Here is a 22216-nt window from a genome sequence, read left to right on the forward strand (position 1 = left end):
ATTGTATGCACGATAACAAGGAACATGAATATACAGAACTTGTGCGCCGACCTACAAGTTACTGTACTTTAGGCCCCGTTTAATGAGCAACACAATGTGATACAGTTGATGTAGTAGGGGTCCCTGCTCCGGCTCTGTCAGCTGAAGGCTAACAGCTGAAGACTGCTGCTGCGTGCTTCGGCTTCTTTGGGTTTATGTTGATTTAATACACATTTATGTTTTATCAAGCTGCGTAGCTCGAGTGAGAAAATCAACACTGAACTTCTGCTGTACTTTTCTTGTCTCAACCTTCCAAGATTGTGCCGCCTGAAGAACCTCACGTGTTCCTCAGTCTTGGGAATTTGCTGGTTTAAAAGAACTGTTTCTGAACCCTGTGTGACTCTGGTCAGCCTTCCCTGGACTGCTTATATCAGGAAGTTTGAGCTACAAAGAAAAGAAACAAGGACAGAATCCATACCCCTCCTCCTAAATTAGAGGAGGGGTATGGATTCTGTCGTCGCGGTCGAATAAACGGAGCAGCTCTTTTCAGTGAAAACCCTTAATTACACCGACATTGAGGCATCGTTGGAAAACAGCAGCATGTGAAGAATGCCAAGGGGTTGAATTCTTGAATCAAGGTCTTTTAATCAAATAAGCCTGCAGTCACGATGAGCTGAGTCCTCTTCTCCAACTCAGCAGCTTTCATTTGATGCTTCACTGTAAAAACCTGCCACCTTCAAGTGCCTCTGAGTCGTCCAGCAGTTCTCCATAGACTGGAAGCTCCTGTGTGTGGCGGAGGGCGAGTGAGTTCATGTCTGTCCAGTTTGTGACTGCAGAGTGGTTTGGATCGCGAGGTGGACTCGAGTGTTCATGGTGTTGTTCCTCTGCATCCTCAGTCTAATTCCTCATTACCCATCAAAGATGGATTTTTACCAGAATTTGTTGCAAAAGTGTGCATGCAGCCTGCTCACTGTTGGATGCGACGGTGTTACGCCCTCCGGCCTTCCTGTGTCCGCTGCTCCTTCCTTTCGTAGCTCTTCCACATCTTCTCATCACCACCCAAACACAGACCTGCTTTAGAACCTCCCGCTGGATTAAAAACGGTTCCAGATCAGATTTTTACCTTTAGGACTTGTCGTTGCGCCTGTTTCAGCAAACTGGCAGATGACACAGTAATTTCCTTAAAATGTGGACGCCAACAAAAGTAGAAAAGGTTCAAGATGTTTTCCACAGCTTCAGGGTTAACATGAAACTCACATAAGTGTGAACTGCTTGCTATTCATGACACTTCTCTTGAAGATATTTGCCATTTTGCTATCAAGTCAGAAATCAACTGCCTGGGAATTTGCCTCACAAAAGAAACGAATGTAAAGCACAGATGAATTCATGTCTCCAAAGACAACCGCCGATTTCACTACAGGAAAATGGACTGTCAGCAGAAGAAAAAAAAAAGATTACCCTTGATAACGTGAACAGTGACGCTGGCCCAGAAGAAATCCCATTGGCTTTTGGATGAGGGAACTCATGGTGACGCCAACGTCGCGGTTGGCCTCCAAAAACCCGTCAGGAGGAGGGGTGGAGCACCAGGCAGAGGCACAAATGTATTTTTCTCTTTTGTTAACATGGTGAGGTTGTCAGGACATTTAAATTGATGCGGTCCTCGGAGCCGAGAGCGGCGGACATCATCGCTCACAAAGTTGGGCCGCGTGTGTTGTCAGGAATGTGCATTCTTCTTAAGCGCCCACAGTTTCCTCTCCTCCATCATCCTTGTTTGCCAGGACGCAGACATGCTTGTCCTCTCTCACACAAAGCGCCTCTGCGTGAACGTGCAGACGCACAGGTGAGACCTTCCATTCTGAGTATGAACCAGGACACCTGGGGCCTCTTCCATGTTTTTCTACCTCCCGTGTGTAATCGGGCTGGATCTCAATTTAAGAGGGCGCTCGTCCACTTGTAAGCTGATAGGCTCAAAAAACAATGTGCGTTTTGTGCTGTGAAGAAATAATGATTATACCAATAGTAATAAATAATGATAATAATGATGGTGATTATACCAATAATAATAATCATATTTTTAAAACTGATTTGCTCGTCACCTTAACAAGGCAGGCGACTGCTGCTCTTGATGAAAAGGGATTCTTAAACTAGTGCTCTGCACATCAAGCCACCATCTCCAAATCTGTTCTCTGGCGTGCTTGCGTGTGTGTGTGTGTGTGTGTGTGTGTGTGTGTGTGTGTGTGTGTGTGTGTGCGTGCGTGCGTGCGTGCGTGCGTGCGTGCGTGCGTGTGTGTGTGTGTGTGTGTTTGCAGACTGCGTCTGATGTCCTTTTACAGTGTAGATACCTTTCAACAAGCCCACTGCCATTGTTTGAGTTGGGCTTGTTCTTCAGTCCGGAGCGACAGCTGAGCACCATCCTGCTGGTCTCTCCCTCTGGAACTGAATAAAGAAGCTTCCTTTTATATCTCTTTCATATCTTTTCATTGTCAGACAAATGCAGACCTGTTTTATAACATCCGGCTGCATAAAAGGACATGCTCTGACACTGGTTGGATTGTTTTTTTGCTTTAAAATGGAAAAAAAAAAAGGTCAGATCATCTGCGTGTTATGGAGTGTCACAGGTGGAACTGTGCATTCTGTACGTGACTCCTCAGTCTCGTCTGACTTCGAGAGAGTTTTCCTTTTTCTTTTGCACACGAGGGATTCAATATCAGAAAACATGGCAAAGCACTGACGTTCTTCATCACGCACTTCTTGTCTAATAGATGTGACTGTTCTCCATGCATCCACCAGCCTCCCTGGGATTCAGTGAGATGACATTGCCCTGAGCAAAATACATGTATGCCAAATTGTATTACAAGTCAGACAATTGCTATAATTTTATTCTAATGTATTCTTGCTTTTCCTTATGATAATAAAGATTGATTTTCATTATCATCATGAGGAGGACGCTGAGAATTAATGAACAGGTTTGTGTTTCCCCACACCGAGTTCATGATGCCACTCATTTATTTTATAGATTTCATGGGTAGAAAGGCAGGGAAAAAACCAGATTTATTCAAGAGACGACAATAGAAAACTCCCCAACTGTTATGGTCCTGTCTGCGGGGAACGAGCTCAGTCCAACATACGAAGGAGATTCCTGCCCTGAAGCCAGAATTCCAAAGCACAAGTGAAATTTAATTTCTTAATAAGCTGTGGAAGGTGTTTTCAGAAGCATTTAGAGTGAAAACTGGAGAAAAATAATTGTCTTTGTCCCAAATAAGTGCTGATGAGTCCCTCAATGGAAGTGTGAAACCTGCCTCGAGAGAGGCAAATGAAACCGGAGCAAAAGCAGCAAAACAAAAAAGCTCTTCACCCCTACCTCCTCAATGAAGACTTGGTGGAAGGCTGCGTACAGGATGCTAGCACAGCGGCGACCATGGTCTGAACTGGTTTGTTGCAGCTGTCGTCGGGGGCTGCCGCCGCCACCTCTGCCCTCAGGCCCACACATCCAGTTAGCCAGGGTTCAAAGATCCGCACCAGAGGCAGAAGCACACTCGGACACAGCAGTCGCACCAAACAGGTTAGGTGATTATAAAAGGTCCTGTTCAGCATTTAGACCTGGAGATCTGTTTCCAACTCCAAGTTCAGGTGTGCGTTGAGATCTGATGACTGCGATTCCAGTCGCAGGTGGTCTGATGATTCTGTTTGCGGGGCACATTGACTTTTCTGTCTGCACTTGATCGCTGTAGCGCCCAAAGTGTCCCTGTCAGTTCAGCCACAGCTCAGATCAAAGCGCGTGTGGATTATTGAGCCAACGGCTGTGATGAAGATTGCGTGGATTTTACCAGACGACGCACTTGGGAGGTTGTCAACAGACATTTTTGGACAGTTTACCCGTTGATGGCAGTTGGTCCAGGATTGCTTTTAGCTTCAAGATAAATGCACGTGGCTCAGTCTGCATCCTGGAGTCATACAGAAGTAATGTGGCAGGGGAAAAAAACTCTCTGTGAGGTCGAGACAAGTATTGGAGTACTTGAAAGGTGAAGGGCACCTCATCGCTGCTTGGTTAATGGAGCATGTTGTCGTAAGTGAAAGGTGACCTGCTCATATCCCACCAGTGGTGGGAAAAAGCCCAGTTTCTGTTTCGAGGCCAGAAATGTTCAAATCATCTTTTTTGTCATCTCGGATTGATTTGATGTCCAGCTTCACTCTCAACTCCCTCTTGGTACCGAGGAAACTTGTTTCCATCAAAACCAGATTGGCCGCAATCTTGTCATCCTGGACAGCTCTGCAGTTTTTCCTCTGACCTTCCTCATCAACATCCCAGCCCACTGGATTGCTCCTGATGGGGTGGTTTCTGCTTGATTGCATCATTCTCATTTTAAGCACACAGCTCACTCTGGAGTTCATCAGAACCAGGCTCTTGGGCTATTTCTGAGATTGGGAAACTTAAGTGTTTGACCCCAACAGTTACAAAATGTTTGAAAGTGCTTGAAACAACTTGCTACTTTGAACCAATGACTGAGCGTTGTGTCTGGCCTGGCCGGGTTCTGTGTACAATTACATGTGAAAAGGGCGGTGCAGGTCTGCGTGTGTGAAGGTGTGTATGAATGTCTCCTCAGCCTGGAAGTGACCCTGCAGAAGCGTAACGAGGGACCCTCATGGCCTGAGCTTGTGATTGGTAACAGACGAGGAGAGTACGTGATGAGCGACGAGCAGGCCGCCCTCATCCACGAGAGACTGACCCACCTGACCTCTGAGGACATGGTAAGATGGATTTGTGTGTGTGTGTGTGTGTGTGTGTGTTCTTGTACTTGCTACATATTGAGGACTAGAATACGTATTAACCAACAGAGAGAGGACATTTTTGGAGAGCGAGGATATTTTAGTCGGTCCTCACTTCTTCAAAGGGTCGTTTGAAGGTCAAGACTTGGTTTCAGGGTCGAGGTTAGAATCGGGTTCAGGTTAGGTTTAGGGCCAAGGTTAGGGTCAGGCCGTCAGTTGAGGTGGTTAGGGTTAGGGTTAGGGTGAGGGCCAAAGGAATGTATTACATCAATGAAAGTCCTCACAAAGATATAAGTACAAGGGTGTGTGTATCTCTCTCGCTCTCTCTCTCTCTCTCTCTCTCTCACTCACTCACACACACACACACACACACACCTCGATTCGTTTGAGCTTCTTTTAAGCGGTTCTTCTATCGTCCAAGTCTTTCCAACAAATCAAAACTCAAGTTTTCAGTGACGCCAGCAGCCATCGCCACGAGTGCCTTGCTCCTGTTTGCGTGGCTGCAGTGACATTCATGATGGGAAAGCAGACCCTGGAGTGTCATGTCTCCTAATTGTCATCCCCCTCCCCCTCAGTTCCTCTGAGCCCACTTATTCCTTCTGTCTTGCACACCTCATCACACTCTGTCCTCCACGGTTCCTCTCAGGCTCATGTACGACTACATTTTTAGCTGCTTCCTATCTCACTCTTCATTAATGCCGTCTGGGCCCACTTGAGGCCCTTGGTGCAAATCAGACCTTTTACATGCTAATAAATACAGAACAAGAACAACCTGAGCCTCTTTCTTGTTGTGCTTTACCTCCGCTTTGTTTAGAATGGCAAACCTGATGGCGACAAGCCCCCTTGTAACTCTCAGGAGCTGGAGGACTGTGACGGCTTCCCAGAGGACAGCTCCAGCCTTACACATTTTGACGGAAATTCACTGAAGCCCTCTCAGGTGGTGAGTAACATCTCTCCCCCTCATTTAGATTCTGAGCTCCTTTTAACCTGAGCCTCCATTTTAAATCTTTCCAGGGATTTCTGCTCTCTCCTCTGTACTTCTTCCCTCTCGTGTACATTATTGGCTACATGATGCTGGCTGCCTTCAAAAAAGCACGTTTTTCTGCGGCCCTTCCCTCAGAGAGCAAGCCAACGGTGGCCCTGCCCTTAACAAGCTACTCGACCCCAGAGCTCCATGAAGGCCCTGTAATGAACAGGCACACCCCCTTCTTTTCCCTCACTCGTCCTCGTGACTCGAATAGTAAGAAGCCAGACCATTGTGGCTGACCTCTATTTCTGTAAACACTCACTCTGGGAACACACTCTTCATGTTTCGACGCGACAGGGACGCAGAGCGACAGGAAACACGCATGTGCTCAGCTCTATTTTTAAAGACGAGAAGAGAATGCGTCTGATGTTTTTAAATTCATATTTCAAGTTGTCGTTTCTTTTGCCTTCTTAACCTTTGAAACACTTCAGCTGAGGCAGAAATCAGAATTCCAGACTCAGAAGTTCAAAGATGAGCTCCATTGTCGCCAACTCACAAAGAGATCCGTTGCCGTGTCGGATGGGTCCATATCTTTAGAGGTCGTTTGCGGCAGTGCGCCCAAACATGTTCTTCGTGGCCACTCACCAGTTTTGTAGTTGAGTCCTCAGTCCTCGAGTCCAAGTCAGTCTTGATTCCCCAGTGTTCGAGTCTAAATCCAAGTCACAAAGAAAAAGTTTCAAGGTGGAGTCTGAGCCGAGAGCCAGCCGTTACAACACGAAAAGCATAGACCAATTCTGGATTGGTAGTTTTTTAAAATGGGAGTAACGTCACACGCCGTTTGAGTCTGAATCCCAAACAGGGTGCAGCAGATGTCTTGGTGAAGATCCACCAGTCTCTCACTGGTACACGAAGCTCGAGGCTACTTGACGTGCAGAGTGACACCACAAGCATCCTCGTTACCGGAGATAAACGACATTTGTTGATTGATTCGTTTCATCTCATTACTCTGTGGACAGAGTTCAAAACATCTTGAACTGTGACTAGCTTGAGACACACACGTCGCAGGTGGACACGCCCTCCCCCGCTGCCCCCCAGCACAAAAGTTCCTAGCGTGCCTTAAACATGCTGTTTGAGTTGGTAGGCCGAAGGAACCTGTGCTTTAACTCGTTCTAAATCACCCAAACGTTGCCCCTCATTCAGTGGTCAGGGCAAAAATTCCTCAGGTTTGGGGTGGATCACGGCTTCTTTGTGGTGTGACAGTTTCGCGCCATAAGTGAAGTCGCTGTCACAGTTGCGCGCTCGAGTCCAAGTTGCGCTGAGCATCTTTCAACTCTTAAGTCAGAGTCCAAGTCACGAAGTTGAATGTCCTTGCCGAATAACGAATCATCAAAATTGTGCTTCAAGTCCAACTGCACGAATATTACAATACTGTCTCACACACACACACACACACACACACACACACACACACACACACACACACACACACACGGCCTAATATCAGACTCAGAGGCTCATATCTGATTCTTCCAGAGTTTCAGATTCATCCTTTATGTCCCCAGAGCTGGCAGAACCAATAGAAGCCTCAACTCCTGCCCATCAGGGTTAGAAGTCGGCATATATACAAACAAGTAATGCTGGGATCTTGGGGGGACTGGAAAAAAAACAACTGTATTTTCAGACTTCAATGGGTTGAATAAATGAAAGGGAACCTGGCCCTGTGTGTCTGGGATTTGGGTGGCTTTTTGCTGTGGGACTGAGCTCATACAGAGCAACAAGCTGGGCTGGAAACTCAACTGTGACTGTGTTTGTGCTCATGTGAGCGAGACTGTCAGAGTTTAAATATTTACCTGATCAAATCCGGTCGCCTTTTTTCCCAAATAATAGTGTTTGACCTGCAGGCCTCGTCGTGCTGTTATTTCTGACGTGCTGTTTCACAAAAAGTGTATTTTACCATTTTAAAAACACACAGAAATGACTTTAGTTCACACGCGTTTTTTTTTTCTTTTTTCTCCCTCCCACATCACTTGTCTGTGGCTCCAGAATCCAGATAAAGCCAGTCACGCACAGTTAGCTTGAAGCTAAGGCCACTGACTATCAACAGAAGCCATCAGTCTTCATTAGCTTCCCGTGCTTTCTGCAGCATCTGGAGTGACAAAGAAGTCATGCAGGAGGGAAACATCTTCGTGAGCTCAACACATTTGTGAGTGCTTGATGGTAAAATATTCGGTTACACTCCGTACAGCTGTAACGGGTTATTGAGGATGTTGGCAGTGGGAGTTGTACTTTCTTTTTTTCTTCTTTTTTTTTGTATCAGAAGGAGAGGCATACAAACCTTCATTCTGTTGAAAAATGGATGCTTTTTCCTGCCTATGTAGCGTGTGTATGTCTTATTTTCTGTTGTGCTGAAGGACACGGCCCAGAACAGTTTTCCTTCTTGCGATATCTCCTCTTTAGAGCTCAAGCGGTCGGAGACGCTGTTTGATTGAACTGCCGTGGGTGAGATCCACGCAGCAGATGCATTTTTGTCAGGCGACAATGCGTTGACGTGGAATGGGATTATGTTCTTCCAGATAAGAGTCCTCTTTGTTTACCTGCGTCTTGATGCACGTCTTGAGTTGAGGAGGGAACTGGCCTCCGAGGGTCTCTGGTGGCTGCTCTGTTTGAAAGGCGTCCCTCACGTCGCTCGTGTGCAGTAAACTTGAGCTTCTCAGGGGAATGGATATCTTCATTGCATGATAGGGTTTTATGTTCATGTAAATAAAGAATGTGCCTGTTATGGAGCTATTCGTCATGGCAATGGAGGCAGCGGAAGCATCCTGAGGTGCTTTATGTCCACAGAAGCCTTCAAGAGTAGATGGGGAGGGGGAGGGGGTGCTGCTGCAGCCTTGTATAATTTTTCATTTCTCAACTGCTTTTATGCATTGTAAAGGTTTTCGCTCTAAAAGCAGCATCTTTTGAGGAAGGCAGGAGACTGTCTTGTTTTCTTCCTCCCTCCAGAATCTAAGAGAACACGAGCAAAAAAAAAAAAAATTGCTGAGGGCATCTGTCCAGGCGCAGGCACCTCTCTCCTTCCATTATTTTCCCCAAGGTGAAAAACACATGTCACATGTTGTGGTGTTATTTTTATTTTGAGGAGAGGTGATCCACTTTAGTTGGAGAGAGCTGCTGAGGGCTGATAAGGAAAACATGGAGGCATCGGTGCTTCCTCAGCGTTAGAAGGTCTTTTTCTGCTTAATTTTCCTGTAACGACGTGTCCCAGTCACTGCCACGTGCTCGTGTTTGGATGAATATGGTCATGACATTTAGTTGTTGTTTACCTGTGGACATGGTGAGCTTTGAACCATCATCTGTTCTTGTTATTTATGCGAGTTGCATCAGGTTGTCTGTGGAGGCGCGATACCCCTGGAACGCCTAAAGTGAGACAAAGTGTCCACTGGGGCTCAAGGATGACCTGGTCAAAGGTCAAGGTCACCGCGACACCCGGACATCGCAAAGGCACGAGTTTAGTCAAATGCGGAGGTCACCAGTCAAACCTCCCTCAGTCACAACTGCAGTTTGTGCTGTACAATCATATTATTTATTCAATTGTATACATAACTGTAATTGCTTAATTAATAACATCTTTCTCGAAGCGGAAGTGTGAAACCTTCTCATCCATATTTTGAATATCCTGACGAATGAGTGTGTGCCTCTTTCATACTCCTCCGAAGACGATAAATGGCTTCCCCCTCTCTTTTTTCCCGGCCGTATTCATTTATGAGCATTAGTCAGTGTCACTAATGGTCTTCTTTTAGTCCCTCTGCTTTCATGACATGAAATAATGTCTGTGTTTATGGTTAGGAATTATAAAAACCCACACCACTGTCAAAAATGAGCTGCTTTATTATGCATTGAAAGGCCAATAATTAGTATTGAGCATAAGGTTCAGCGTGTCTGCTCCGGCTGCGATGGAGGGTTTAATGTGAATAAAAGCCCTCTAATGTTTCTCCCTCCATTTACTCTGTAAATAGTCCAGCCAGGCAAGCTGCTGCTCTGAAGTAAGCCGGATTGTTATGGTCCCTGGAACCATCCGCCGCGTGTGTTTGTTGGTTCCTCGTGCGTGAACATGTGAGTCGGTGCAAGCCTGCGTGTAGACGTTAGCTAGTGTTCTCGTGCAGGAAGCCTTACCTTTCATACCTTTCATTTATTTTCCTTCCTGCCCTCATTGGATCCCCCTCAATGCTTCCGCCGCTCGCCTGATATTTGCTGAACTTCTTTATTTTATTCAGAAAAGGCCCTTTCATCTTGAAATTGTAGCACATCCTGTTAAGTCGGTCCCTTTTGTTAATCTGCTTCTCTTTGGTTATGTCATCGGTTTGACAAGAACTGTGTTTTTGTGTGTGTGTGTTTCAGTGAGGAATGTGAATCATATCCGCTGACGGCATCCGTAATTGCTTTTCTACATCGGGATTGTATCGACACATCTGATCTACAATGATGTCCTTCTCTGGAGGATGTTATCAGAGAAAAACATCCGAACTATAACTTGTAATTTCAGAGATGCACATTGCAGGGTACAGTAATATCAGCTGAAGGTTAAAGACTCATTCGGCAGTCCGTTATTTCCCCGGGTCAACAGGAATGACTCAGCAGTCGCAGACGAACATGAATTTTGAGCCGTAACTAAAGTTCTTGGAAGTGTTTCTCAGCTGTCAAGCTGAGGTTCTCAGACATCGGTTTGTTTCCCAGGCCCCTGTTGGTTTCATCGAAGAAGACAAAGTACTTTACCTAAATGCCATATTTGAAAAAGAAGGTGGTGGGATTTTCAGTGTTTTGCGTCCCCGATGGCGTCTGGAGGATGAGGAGAGCGTCAGGCGACCCACGTGAAAATGAAGCGCGGGAAGCTGAAGAATTGTTCACCGCCTCAGTGGAAACTAGAAAAAGGATTTGTTTCCTGCTGAATCACGGCTTAAAATGGCTAAAAAAAAACAAAACTGAGAAGCAGAAATAAAAGTTGCAGCTGAAATAACTTGAACGTTTTTGTGAGTTGACCACTTCTTAAAAAACAAAGCCTACTTGTTCCAAAAGGGGACCTTCTCCCTCTCCCTCTCCCTCTCCTTCTCCCTCTCCCTCTCCCTCTCCTTCTCCTTCTCCTTCTCCTTCTCCTTCTCCTTCCTGAAAACCCTTCAGGCCACAAGCTCCCAGAGCAGCCACGTGATCCAGGCAGATATTTCTGTTGGTATATTTCAATATTACTGAGAAATTTCAAGTGTGCATGTAGTTGGGTACTTCCATATACAGTCTGGCCCTCGCGGACACGTCTGCTCGTGATGTTTCTGTGTTTTGACCATCAGGAGGGTGCGTCGTGTTCTTTCTCCCTGACTGAACGCTCAGTCAAACCAAGTGTACCGGTGATGTCATGTTAACACTGGCTGAGTGGGCCAGGTTTTGATTCTGTTGTAGAAATGGTCTCCTTTAGGAACTCTGCCCTGCTTCACCAGGATGAAAGATCATTTTTGCAGTTTTTATGAAGGCCTCCTATTTGTTTACAGCGGCCTGCGCCGCTCTGAATCCTGATGAGAGCACAAAGATGACGGGGAAGGTGTCTCTTTCACCGGAGCGCTGAGAGCATCTCTGGCGAGAGATTCAAGATAATCTCGTTGCTTCTCCACCGAGTGACAGCAGTGCATTGTGATTGCCAAGAGAGACCGACTCGCTAAAGCGGTTTTATTTATTATACTTTATGGTCTCGTTGGAAACTGGATGATATTAAAGGTCGCGGTGTCCGGCCGGTGTTTGTGTCGGCGGGTTATTTACAGTCAAACAAAGCCCCCTGGGAAGCTTTAAAAGACGAGGTTCAGTGACTCAGGGAGGAGAGACCAAACAAACAACAATTTGTGCTGTTGAGGTGAGTAAGCAGCAGCCTTCTGACAGAGGAGATGAGGATGAGGAGGATGATGATGATGATGGAGAGTTGGCATTTCAGCTGCGCTCAGAGACACCTGGCCTTTGTGAGCAGATGCATTCTGTTTTTGCTTTTGTAATTTCAGTCTCATTTGTCCTCCATCTACAAATCCTTTGAACTCTTTGTTGAGAAAAGAGAAAAGTACTCACTAAAAAGGACTGAAAACAGGTACACGGAGTTCATGAAGTACTTCCTCACAATGATGTGTAGTATCGAGGTAGTAGTGAGACATGCGTGACGTTTGTGTGAGTGTGAAACACTTAGTTGTGATTACTTGAAAGGTAAAATATACTTCTTGGGTGCAGTAGTACTCCAGGCCTCTGACAACCACACCTTGTGTGTTTCTTGTCCGCTTGAAGGTGAAGTTTTTGAAACGTTTTCTTATTGCTATCGATAAAGTTTCCTTTATGTGGAAAAATGGCAAAGAGCTGTAAGAGAAACACGACAGCGTCGGTTCCCGCCTCCGTGTTTTGAAGTTGTTGCGAGTGCGTGAGAACGACAGGGCAGCTGAAAACTAAGGAAACAAAGATTTGACCAATTTTTATTTTGTTGAAATGGATTTTTACCGATAGCTGACAAAGTATCGTTCATGGAACTGGTGTCTGTGTCGAGGTGGGGCACCGATATCCATCGTTGGTGAGATCCTCAACCCAGTCCTGTCTTGAAGTATTGACAATGAATGATTGGAACAAGTGGTGTTTCACCACAGTGGTAAATTTGAGACAACTGACATGAAGGTAGATGAGGTTTGTGCCCTCTCCTGGTGGAAGCAGTGGCTGGCGTGTCTTTGTTGGCCTGCTCCACTCACCTGAGTTCAGCTCTGCTCTGGGCCGTCACAGGTGTGAATTAAACCCCTGCAGGCTCAAGAGCTGAGCTTATCTTCTATGTTTCCCGTCGCTCTGTAGTTTTAGGAGCGTATCTCAGTTTTGCTGTCACGGCGGGAGCTAGCAGGAGTTGAGATTATGGATTGGACAGGTAAATCCCATGTTGGTCCAATTAATACTTTCAGTAAAAAGGACAATTGATCGAAATGGAAAAGAGACTTCACTCGTGTTTACCAGAATAGTTCGGCTCCCGTTTATCTGATAAGCCAGCCAGAAATTGTTGGAGAACATTGACTGTAAAATCATGAGATAAAAGCTTCATGATAAGATTTTTTTTTTCTTTTTGAAAATGTTGCCATTATCAAGCCCCTGAATATCAGAGGGCATTATTTCCTTTTTCCAGTCCAAGGTGAAGCTCATGTCTGTTATATAATGGGAACGCTTAGTCACTGGCTTTGAAAGTAATACAAATGGACAGTAAATGAAAATGGAGCCTCCACGTGGAGAATGTCGGAGGCTTCGCAGACCCCGACGGATCGTCATGGCAACATTACCATGTTAACATCCTGCCGTGCTGTGATGAAGATCGTCATTAGATGTGGTGTGGCGCCATGCTACGACATCCTTAAAGTTTGAAGTAGGGGATTAGAAACTGGAGGGGAACGGACGGAACATCCACCCCTTCACATTCTTCTTTTATGGTATCTTAAATTGTCTTGACATGCAACAACTGTAATGTGTTGGAGAGCTTGGAGTTTTTTTGTTGTTTTTTTTAGGACTGTAATCGGTGATAAATGTTGTACATTTAATAATCTGCGCTGCAGTGGTAAAGTCGTAGTAATGCTTAGAAGTGATACTTCATCCCAAAATGTGTACTTGGCTTCTCAAGTACTCATAAATGGGTCACAAAGTTTCGTCTTCCTGCGCTGCTGCTTTGTCTCTCCAGAATGCAGGCACAGCCAGACGTGGTTATTTAGCTTGAAGCTAACGGAGACTGAAGGCTAACAGCAGCAAAGAAACACCCCAAACATGAATGAATCTCTCAGGTGCACCGTCTGGTGTCATCCGCTCTTCTGTTCAGCCGGATGCTCAGGAATCCACAAACACTTTGAAACACTCGTGGGTTCACAGCTAAGCAACACTACAATATGTTTAGTGTGAGGAGGCGAGCACGAATTCATGTTCGATTAGTTCTGCCTAGTTACATCGAGTCGTCATCGACCCATAATGCACCACTATTGAGAGTGAATGGGAGAAAGATGGTGTCGAAGAGGGTGTGCGTGCTCTTGGTCTTTTTTTGTAGAACAGCACTGCCGCCGTTCTGGACTGAAAATATCAACAGAAGCTGCACAGAACAACGTTGAAGGAACCCTGCTGAGCTGTTTTTCTCTTTTTTTCCCCCCTCATGGCATCTAAACATTAAAACTTGCACCAGCAGTCCGCACCTTTACGTTAAAGAACCATTGGTTGGCTCCGGTGTCGTCAGCCCTCTCAACTCTTCAGTTTCACTCGCTATAATATTCTGACTGTAATCGTGACTGAAGTCGCACCCCACAACAGCAGCAACCCTTTCGATACCCGCGGTATTCACCGCGCAGGAAATGACATCGTTGGCACGCAGACAACTCCCGTGAGAAATGGGACACGTGTTCAACCGCTGCCGTGACACCGTCCAGCTGTGTAGGAGGTTGGCCTCTTGCTCCTCGTTTGTCACTCGTCACGCCCCTCGTCTTCACGTGTGTCGTTGTCGGTCATCTTGAACGCGTGCAGGCTTCACCGGAGTATCTGATTCAGCCTCAAGGAGCTAAAAAGAAGAAGAGTTTTCTGATTGCTTGCTAAAAGGCATGTCAGTGCGAGCAGCCATCAACTCAAGGGCGGGTTTGTGCTGAGATTTCAATGCCTGTCAAGTGTGACGGAGATGGGGAGAGCGGAGCTGCCTGACAGCCTCTCACACATGTTGGCGGTCAGAGTCACAGGATGTGCGTGGACTCCAAGTGAGGATCCAGTTTGAACAGTCAGACGCTGAGGAGTGTTCATGTCACATTTCAGCACCACACACACACAGAATTGCGTCAAGCACATTCATGAGAGTGAAATGAATGTTTGCTGTTACGTCAGCATTTATGGCTGTTATCAGCTGCTGCTTTTTATCCCACTGGACCCACTGAACGCCAGGATGGAGAGATATCACCGGCAGAAACGTTCAGCTTAAAACAAACAATGTGAAACCGAAATATTCCCACACCCGCAAAATAAAACGAAGCACAAATAGAAGTGAGAAAACCAGAAAACAAGCAATAGATCGACGAATAAAGACTCTTGCAATTTGTGTTTGTGGAGAAGAAAATTTCATTTGTTAATACCGTTGTTGTTTTTTTTAAATTCCAATTAATCTTTAGCGTGTTTGTACTCATCGACCAGCATTTGTATGCAGTATCAATGTCTTCTCCTGGTCACTTAGCTGATGTAGTGTTGCCATAATAAATCAGGAAACTAAACTAGGAGAATGGGGGAAAAACATCAAATATTGCAATTTGGAAGCGTGATATCAGTCCATGAAAGTACAAATACTGTCCTGAGAGTCTAGCGTGAAGGATGTAGTGCCACCTAGTGGTTAATTTAGTGATGGCAGCCTCTCACGCCATCCTTCCTCTCTGAAAAACTGCAGTAGCTCCCAGGGGTCACTTACCTATGATGCACAATATCTCAAATTTTGGGTTTTCCAACCTCATACGAAACAAAAGCATTTGCCAGCATCAGTAGCCACATTTTCAAAATTAGAAAAGAAACTTTATTTCGGGAAAATTAGCCCACGAAGGCAGAAACGCAATTACGGGAGAGGAAATGATCGTCCCGTCTCAGGTGATTGAGGTGGAACGACTGCTCCGGGTTACTGACGAGGAAACGTGGTGGACTTGCTCTTCAACGACTCGTCCTGCTCATGAAATCACACTCATTATAATTATACGCCAGTTAAAACAGAAAAAACAACAATCACATTTGCTGCAGCGCTGCTCGTCAACCTGCTCCAGCAGCATCACCCCCCACCTCCCTGGGCTCTTATAACCGCTCTCATCCTCACCAGCTCATTTCCCTTCTGTCGTCATCTGTCCAGGTGAGTCTCGGCAGCCACCAGTACCTGTTCACGGTCGACGTGGACCCGTCTGAGATGCCCTGCCTCTGCCTCAGGCATGACGTGGACGCCCTGCTGTGGCAGCCTCATCCCGACCAACCTGCAAACATGTGGGAGCACATCGCCACGTTTAACGCGCTGGGTAAGAGCTCCACCCCCACAAAGCTATGCGGTACTCCTTGTTCCCAAAAGAATCTTGGGGGGAAAAAAACATATATAATGTATGTAAGCACTTTTTATCCAGAGAATGTGGGAAGAATTCATCCTTTCAAAGGTGTGTGTGTGTGTGTGTGTGTGTGTGTGTGTGTGTGTGTGTGTGTAATAAGTGTCAAAGGTCACTATCACCATCACCTCACAAGGACATGATTTCTCAGTCAGGAACGTCGCAGTGTCTTCAAATTTGGCACTAACATCAAGTGAGACTCAAGGATGCGCTAGAACATTTTGGGGGTCAAAGGTCAATGTCACTGTGGCAGGTGCCTGTAATGCAGGTTGCCTGGATTTTGAGCGCGGATGCGGTGTAGCGTTTTGACTTCAGAGGTAGAAACTCATCTGGGTCTGCTGAGGAAGGGTTTCTGAGTTCGGTTTCATCTTCTGTCACCGCCCCCATCGTTTCACTCAGCAGCAGCGCTCCCTCTTGTCAGGGGACTTCATACCAAATGTGTGATGCCATCACTCAGTCTGCTTCCACGCGGCTCGAGTCGTCAACAGACAGCACGCGACCATCCGGGCGAGGAAAATGATCACAATTGTGACAGAAACACCAGTGTGGTTCAACAGTGCGGTGAGTGAGATGCCGCAAAATGAGATTAAGGAAAGAGGAAGGGCTTGATGCTCGTGGTGTGCTGCCGTCTCTCGACCCGAACAAGAACCTTATAATTCAGACTTCTCCGCAGTGCCTCCAGGGCCAAAGACTCCCCAGGATGCTTTCAAGTTTACTTTGAAGTTCTCAGTGGAAGCGCTGCTGCTGCGATGGCTCCAGTGCTGCAGCTGAACATCAACAGCACATTTTAATGGCTGCGATGAGTTGGCGTTTCATGATGAGAAGGCATTAACTGAGGCTGCCCTTCAAGGACGAGAGATGCGTATTAAAGGAGGCAACACTCATCTGTGGAGGACCAGAGGCATCCTACACTTCTGGAGCGCATCGGAAAAGAGCCAGGAATGACAAATTCAGTGAGAGCAAGGCAGCAGAATTAAACCTATTCAAAGCAGATGTGCACCCAGAGAGGGGGAGAGGACCTCTGCTCAGACCCATAACCTCGTCCTCGATGATATTCAGTATTTCCTGAGCAATTAGCGGACATGTCAGAAAACTGCTGTAGCCTGCATCGATAAAGGAAGTTAAAAAAAAAACGAAGCCTGGATCCGTCCCAAAGCTTAATGGGCTCTTCCTTTGCTGTTGCTCCAGCAATTTTCATAAAATCAGCCTGGAGGTTGGTGCACAAACCTGCTGACAGACAGACGACATTGAAACCTCTTTGGCGAGGGAAACGGTCTCCATCGAATCCAATAACCGCCAAAAAATAAGACCACCTGAGCGCAGGCTGGTCAGCGTGTCTCGAAAATTACTTCAGTCTTCATGAAGTCCGTTGCACCACAATGACTTTGTTTTTGTTTTTTGTTTTTTTTTTCATGAATTTAAAGCTTTGGTGCAGCATTTTCTCTCCATCTACTGGCAGGACCAGTTAGGACAAACCTCTCTGACATCATGGCCTCCATCACCTATCTGTTGCTCTGCTGGTATCATGTGACCGTCATGTCTCTTGTCTGGACTTTATATCAAAGTCAGTTGAGCTGTTGATTTGATTTATCACAACAACAGAAACTGTGTGGGATCCTGCACCTTGACAGCATGAGGATGTGCGGGATGAAGTTTTAAACACTCAGACAACAAATCTGCTTTTAGCAAACAACAAGCAGGAGTGAAACGTCCCAAAGCTTCAAGCAGATTAAAAGGCTCTCCCACTTCATGTGTCCTCTGAGGGAAAAGTGACCCTCGCCAACATGGACTGGAAACGTGGTTCCATCATGGTGTAAACGAGGAATGGGGCAGTGCTTTTTCTGGCCGAGCATCCACTCAGTTTTACACCTCTGTCTCAACACACCCGTCAGCGTCTGACTCCAAATCTAAAATCAGATTTCCAGCCGGTCAACTCTGTCCCCCGTTGTCTTCATCTGCTCCGTCTGGTTCATGTTTTATTTACTCCTCCGCTGCTTCTCATCCGCCGCGCACTTCATTTCCATTTTCTCTCTCAAGACAGGTATGACATCTTCATTTGTCTGTTTTCACATCGCACTTTCAGCAATCTGTCCATTTCCAGTCTGAGATCGTCTCTGGAAATGTTCTCAGGGTTCCGTGTTGTCTCTGAGGAACGCTTGATGAGCAATGCGCATGTTTGAAAGTCTGAACGAAGCTCGCTCAGTAGGGATCCAAAGGACCGGGTCATTAATATTATTTATAGACGTTCCCGTACAAATGAGCCTTTTAAAAAGTTTTCTCCTCACATGGAAACCAGGTTTTCCTCTGTCTGGAGGAGCAGGAATCATAGCTGGCCAATAATAACAGGTCAGTATGGATGCGCTGGTCAAAGCCTTCTTTGTTGAACTAATCTTGTTAGATTTGATGAGTAAGATGAGTAGCGGGGAGAAAAAAACCCTCCTGGCTTTTGAGCTGCTCGTGTGTCAGGTGGGAAATCTTAGAAAGCAGGAAGTAGCTAATCAGATTGCAAGAGTGAAAGATAATTTGTTTTTCGGCAACTAATGAGCGGCTCGCCATTGAAAGCCGACTTAGGACCTTTTGTCCGCTTGGTTTCGTGTGACCACATCCAGCTGCTGCTCCGAGCCTGCTGCCGCTTTGTGTCGCAGACCCGTTCTGATGCGAGTCTCCTGTTACCTGGGGATCTGCAGCAGATGCGCGCAGGTGAATGACAAGAGACGCAACAACTCTTCAACTGGGCTGCTTTCACCCACAGCGGCAGACCTGAGGGAACGTGTTCAGAGTCACGGAGCCCCACTGAGACAACAGTCAGGCTCGCAGGGCTCCAGGAGTTCTGTAGAGGAAAAGGAAAATGTGCTTAAACCATAGATTGCATCAGTGTTGACAGGCTTTTAATTCAAGAAAGACTGATAGAGTGTGTGTGTGTGTGTGTGTGTATTCCTGCCCCACGTTTGTACTGTCTTATTGAGTATATTTGTGAAAATTATCGTCGTATCGGCCAAGTCATACACAGTAAAGGCGTTAGGTTTCAAAGGCTCACCCCCAGTTTTCAGCTGCTGGATAAAAACGATGAGAAAACACCTTTTTTATTTCTTGTTTTTAGCTTTTTTTTTCTCTTGCTACCACCTGAACTATGATTTTAATCCCTGTGACCTTTGCTGCTGCTCGCCTTTCACCGCTCAGTCCACAGAAACGCTGCTCTTGTTTTTTTAATACGGTCTGAGATGGATTCCTGTCATATTTGGCCGCTGTTGCTGACTTCCCGTGGCAGCCTTTATTGGATTATTGATTTTGACATGCCCGACGATGCATCCGCCTCAAATCTGAGTCAATCACTCAAGAAGATCTGACGTTTCAGCTGAGAAATGCCTGAGCTGATATTTTCGAATCGCTGTTCTACAAAATCTCGCATGTCTCTTCTTTATGTTGATGGATGTTTTTTGGGGGGGGTGTTCGACGTCATCCTTCCCGAGTGAGTGGGGAGGTGTGACTGACCGTATCTGTCTCTCTCTGGACGTGACATCAGCGGGAGGCGTCATGTACTTCCTCATCGGTGTCCTTTGTGATGTATGAATCCTTCCTCTTTTCCGTCAGTTGTTCCTGCACCTTCGCACCCAGCAGAAATCCTAGTGTTGGCTCAGTTTTCCTTGAAGCTCATTTGAAGCTGCTGATGTGGAGCCAAAGCTCCGACCTGTGGCCAGCATGGCGCGCTTGTACCTTCCTTCAGTCTCCTTGCATCTCTCTCTCTTCACAGGCTACGTCCAGGCGTCTAAACAGGCTAAAAAGTTTGCCACCTGCGCTCCCAACTTCTCCTACGCTTCACTGTGCGAGTGTGTCCGCCGCGCCTTCATCTACCGGCAGCCATCACCGGTGGAAACAGTGCTCTTCAACAGGAAGCAGGGCCGTCAGGTAGGGCAGGTTGCCAAGCAACAGGTGGCCAGCCTGGACTCTGACAAACCAATCCTAGGCTTTAGGGCAACCAATGAGAGACTGTACGTCCTGACCTCCAGTCACCTCTTCATTCTGAAGGTCAATAATAATTAGATTTTGGACTCCAGTGGGTGTCAGTCGATCGCAGCGCACCTGAAGAACGCGACCATTCCTAACCTGCTTTTTTCTGTACTGGCTGGGTTCTCCTGTTCCTGCACCCGTGCCACCGTTCACACGTCTACTGTGTTCCAACAAGAGATGAGGAACTGTTCTAAAAGAGAGGAACTCGTGAAGAAATTATGAAAGGTTCACTCCTCAGAACACATTGCTGATGCTGGATGTTCCAAATGCATATTTCTCATAGGTGCAACGCTGTTCCTGATGAACGTGCAGCTGATGCTTGTGTGTGGAGAGGAGGACCTGCAGGAAGCCCCTCTCCTCTGCTCATTGTAATCTCACTACTTCATACGAAAGAACACAACATTTCCATGAACACGTTTCTCAGACAGAACGGCTGCTGTCCCATTAGCAGCAGTCGGGGCTGAATCGCTTGCATTTGTAGCATAAAATCTCAAGAGGCCCTGACATGCAATCATGTTCGCTACCAACATTGTGTGTGTGTGCGTGTGTGTGTGTGTGTGTGTGTGTGTGTGTGTGTGTGTGTGTGTGCATGCACTACGGGCTCATACAGATGGAGGTGTGGTAGAAATGGAGAAGCCTCTCACGCCACAGTACATGGGCGTGTCCAACAAATCTCAGTCTGTCATTCGTCCCAGCAGCAGTTCACTTCTGCCCCTCCATCTTTTGATTCCCTTTTGTCAAATTGAGTCGAGCTCTGCAGCGTCAAAGCCCACGTTTCTCATGTTGCTCACCGCTAAAGCTGAGCCTGAGAGGGACTTCCTACGTGGTGCTGTCACCTCGCTGTTGTTAAAATGCCGCTGAACAGCTCCATTACTACATAAAACCCCATGTACTGTGTACTTCTTACTTTCATCCTTCCCTGTGACGCTTGACTTGTCCACAAAAACGTCTTTAATTTAGTCGACGTTCCCCCGTCCACACGGGCATTAAAGGGATCATTCACCCAAAAATGAGAACTCAATCAGCGGCTGCTCAACCCGCCGAGGGTGTGAGGCTGAGTAGACGGTGACAGCATTTTCATTTTTGAGTGAATTATCTCTTTAAAGTATACAAAAGTATATCCTCAACAAATATGATAATGTGTGTCTGACATTGTCTGTGCAATAAAATAACTGTGATTAACAAATTAAAAGCCCTAAAACATGACCTGCTCCTCAACCTTATTTAAAACTCCACTAACTTGAGAATGCACGCATTTCTAATTTCACATGTGTGAAGTGCTGGACACAGGATGTCTCCTCCCAGTCTACCAAGTTCACCCTCTCTCTTTTTGCTACCTGGAGGCTTCACTAAAGTTCCACATTACACTTTGAACAAGGATCCAAAATATTTGTGATGTCACAAATCCTGCTCATAGGCCCACCTCCTAAAACCTGGTTTTCACTGAGCACAAAGAACGTGTCGTCGTCGTCCTCCGCTTTATCCGTTTGGTCCGGGTCGCGGGGGCAGCAGCCTCAGCAAGGAAGCCCAGACTCTCCTCCCCCCAGCCACTTCCACCAGCTCTTCCGGGGGAATCCCGAGGCGTTCCCAGGCCAGCTGAGAGGTATGATCCCTTCAGCGTGTCCTGGGTCGGCCCCGAGGCCTCCTCCAGGTCAGACATGCCTGGAACACCTCCTGAGGGAGGCGTCCCCACCAGATGCCTGAACCACCTCAACTGACTCCTCTCAACGTGGAGGAGCAGCGGCTCTACTGAGTCCCTCCTGAATGACTGAGCTTCTCACCCCGTCTCTAAGGGAGAGCCCAGCCTCCCCGAGGAGGGAAAACGTGCTCATGTAAACCCTTCTAGCGTCAAACCCTGCGCTCGGCCATGATTCTGCACAGTGAGGCTCAAACATTCAGCTGTCAGACGAGCTCAAGTGCATCTCTGACTGGAGGGGGACTTCAGATTCTGTCAGATACTTTCTGTGCCACCAAGGAGCCTGTGACATTTCAACTTTAATTTGTTTCTTCCAACACCAACATCTAATCAGCCAAAGCTGAAATCTCTCCCGTAAACAAACACCCCTGACATTTTTCTTCTTTATTTTAAGAAGTCATCTGAAGACTCAATCAGGTGTTTGATTACCGGAGTAGATAAAAGTGACAGTGAAGGATGATTTGCTTCCTGTGTGTACAAATACTTTAACTTTGATTTGATCTGTAAAAACCAGACGACCAGGGAAGATGCAGAGGTTCACGTCTTGAAAATGTAGCTGTTGAAGGCTAATCGTGTGTGAAGTTACTGTTGGAAACGTGACATGGTGGCGCTGTCGAGCTGTGCGAGCTCCACATCATATTCTACGCCTACGAAAACACCTGTTTCTCATAC

General features: G+C 46.6%; 1 protein-coding gene across 1 annotated transcript in view; it reads left to right on the forward strand.

The window, feature by feature from the left end:
- nudcd1 (NudC domain containing 1) overlaps nt 1-21071 on the forward strand; it is a 35308-nt gene extending 14237 nt beyond the window's left edge. The window contains exons 7-10 of the mRNA XM_086193812.1: nt 4584-4728; nt 5561-5686; nt 15600-15759; nt 19592-21071. Coding sequence (XP_086049938.1) covers nt 4584-4728; nt 5561-5686; nt 15600-15759; nt 19592-19881 — 721 coding nt within the window. The 3' untranslated portion in view covers nt 19882-21071. The remainder of the gene's footprint in view (nt 1-4583; nt 4729-5560; nt 5687-15599; nt 15760-19591) is intronic.
- Nucleotides 21072-22216: the final 1145 nt, after the last annotated feature.

The sequence above is a fragment of the Aulostomus chinensis genome, chromosome 22, assembly GCF_037954235.1.
Source record: "Aulostomus chinensis isolate RoL2024-O1b breed Wild chromosome 22, RoL_Achi_v1.0, whole genome shotgun sequence".
NCBI lineage: Eukaryota > Metazoa > Chordata > Actinopteri > Syngnathiformes > Aulostomidae > Aulostomus > Aulostomus chinensis.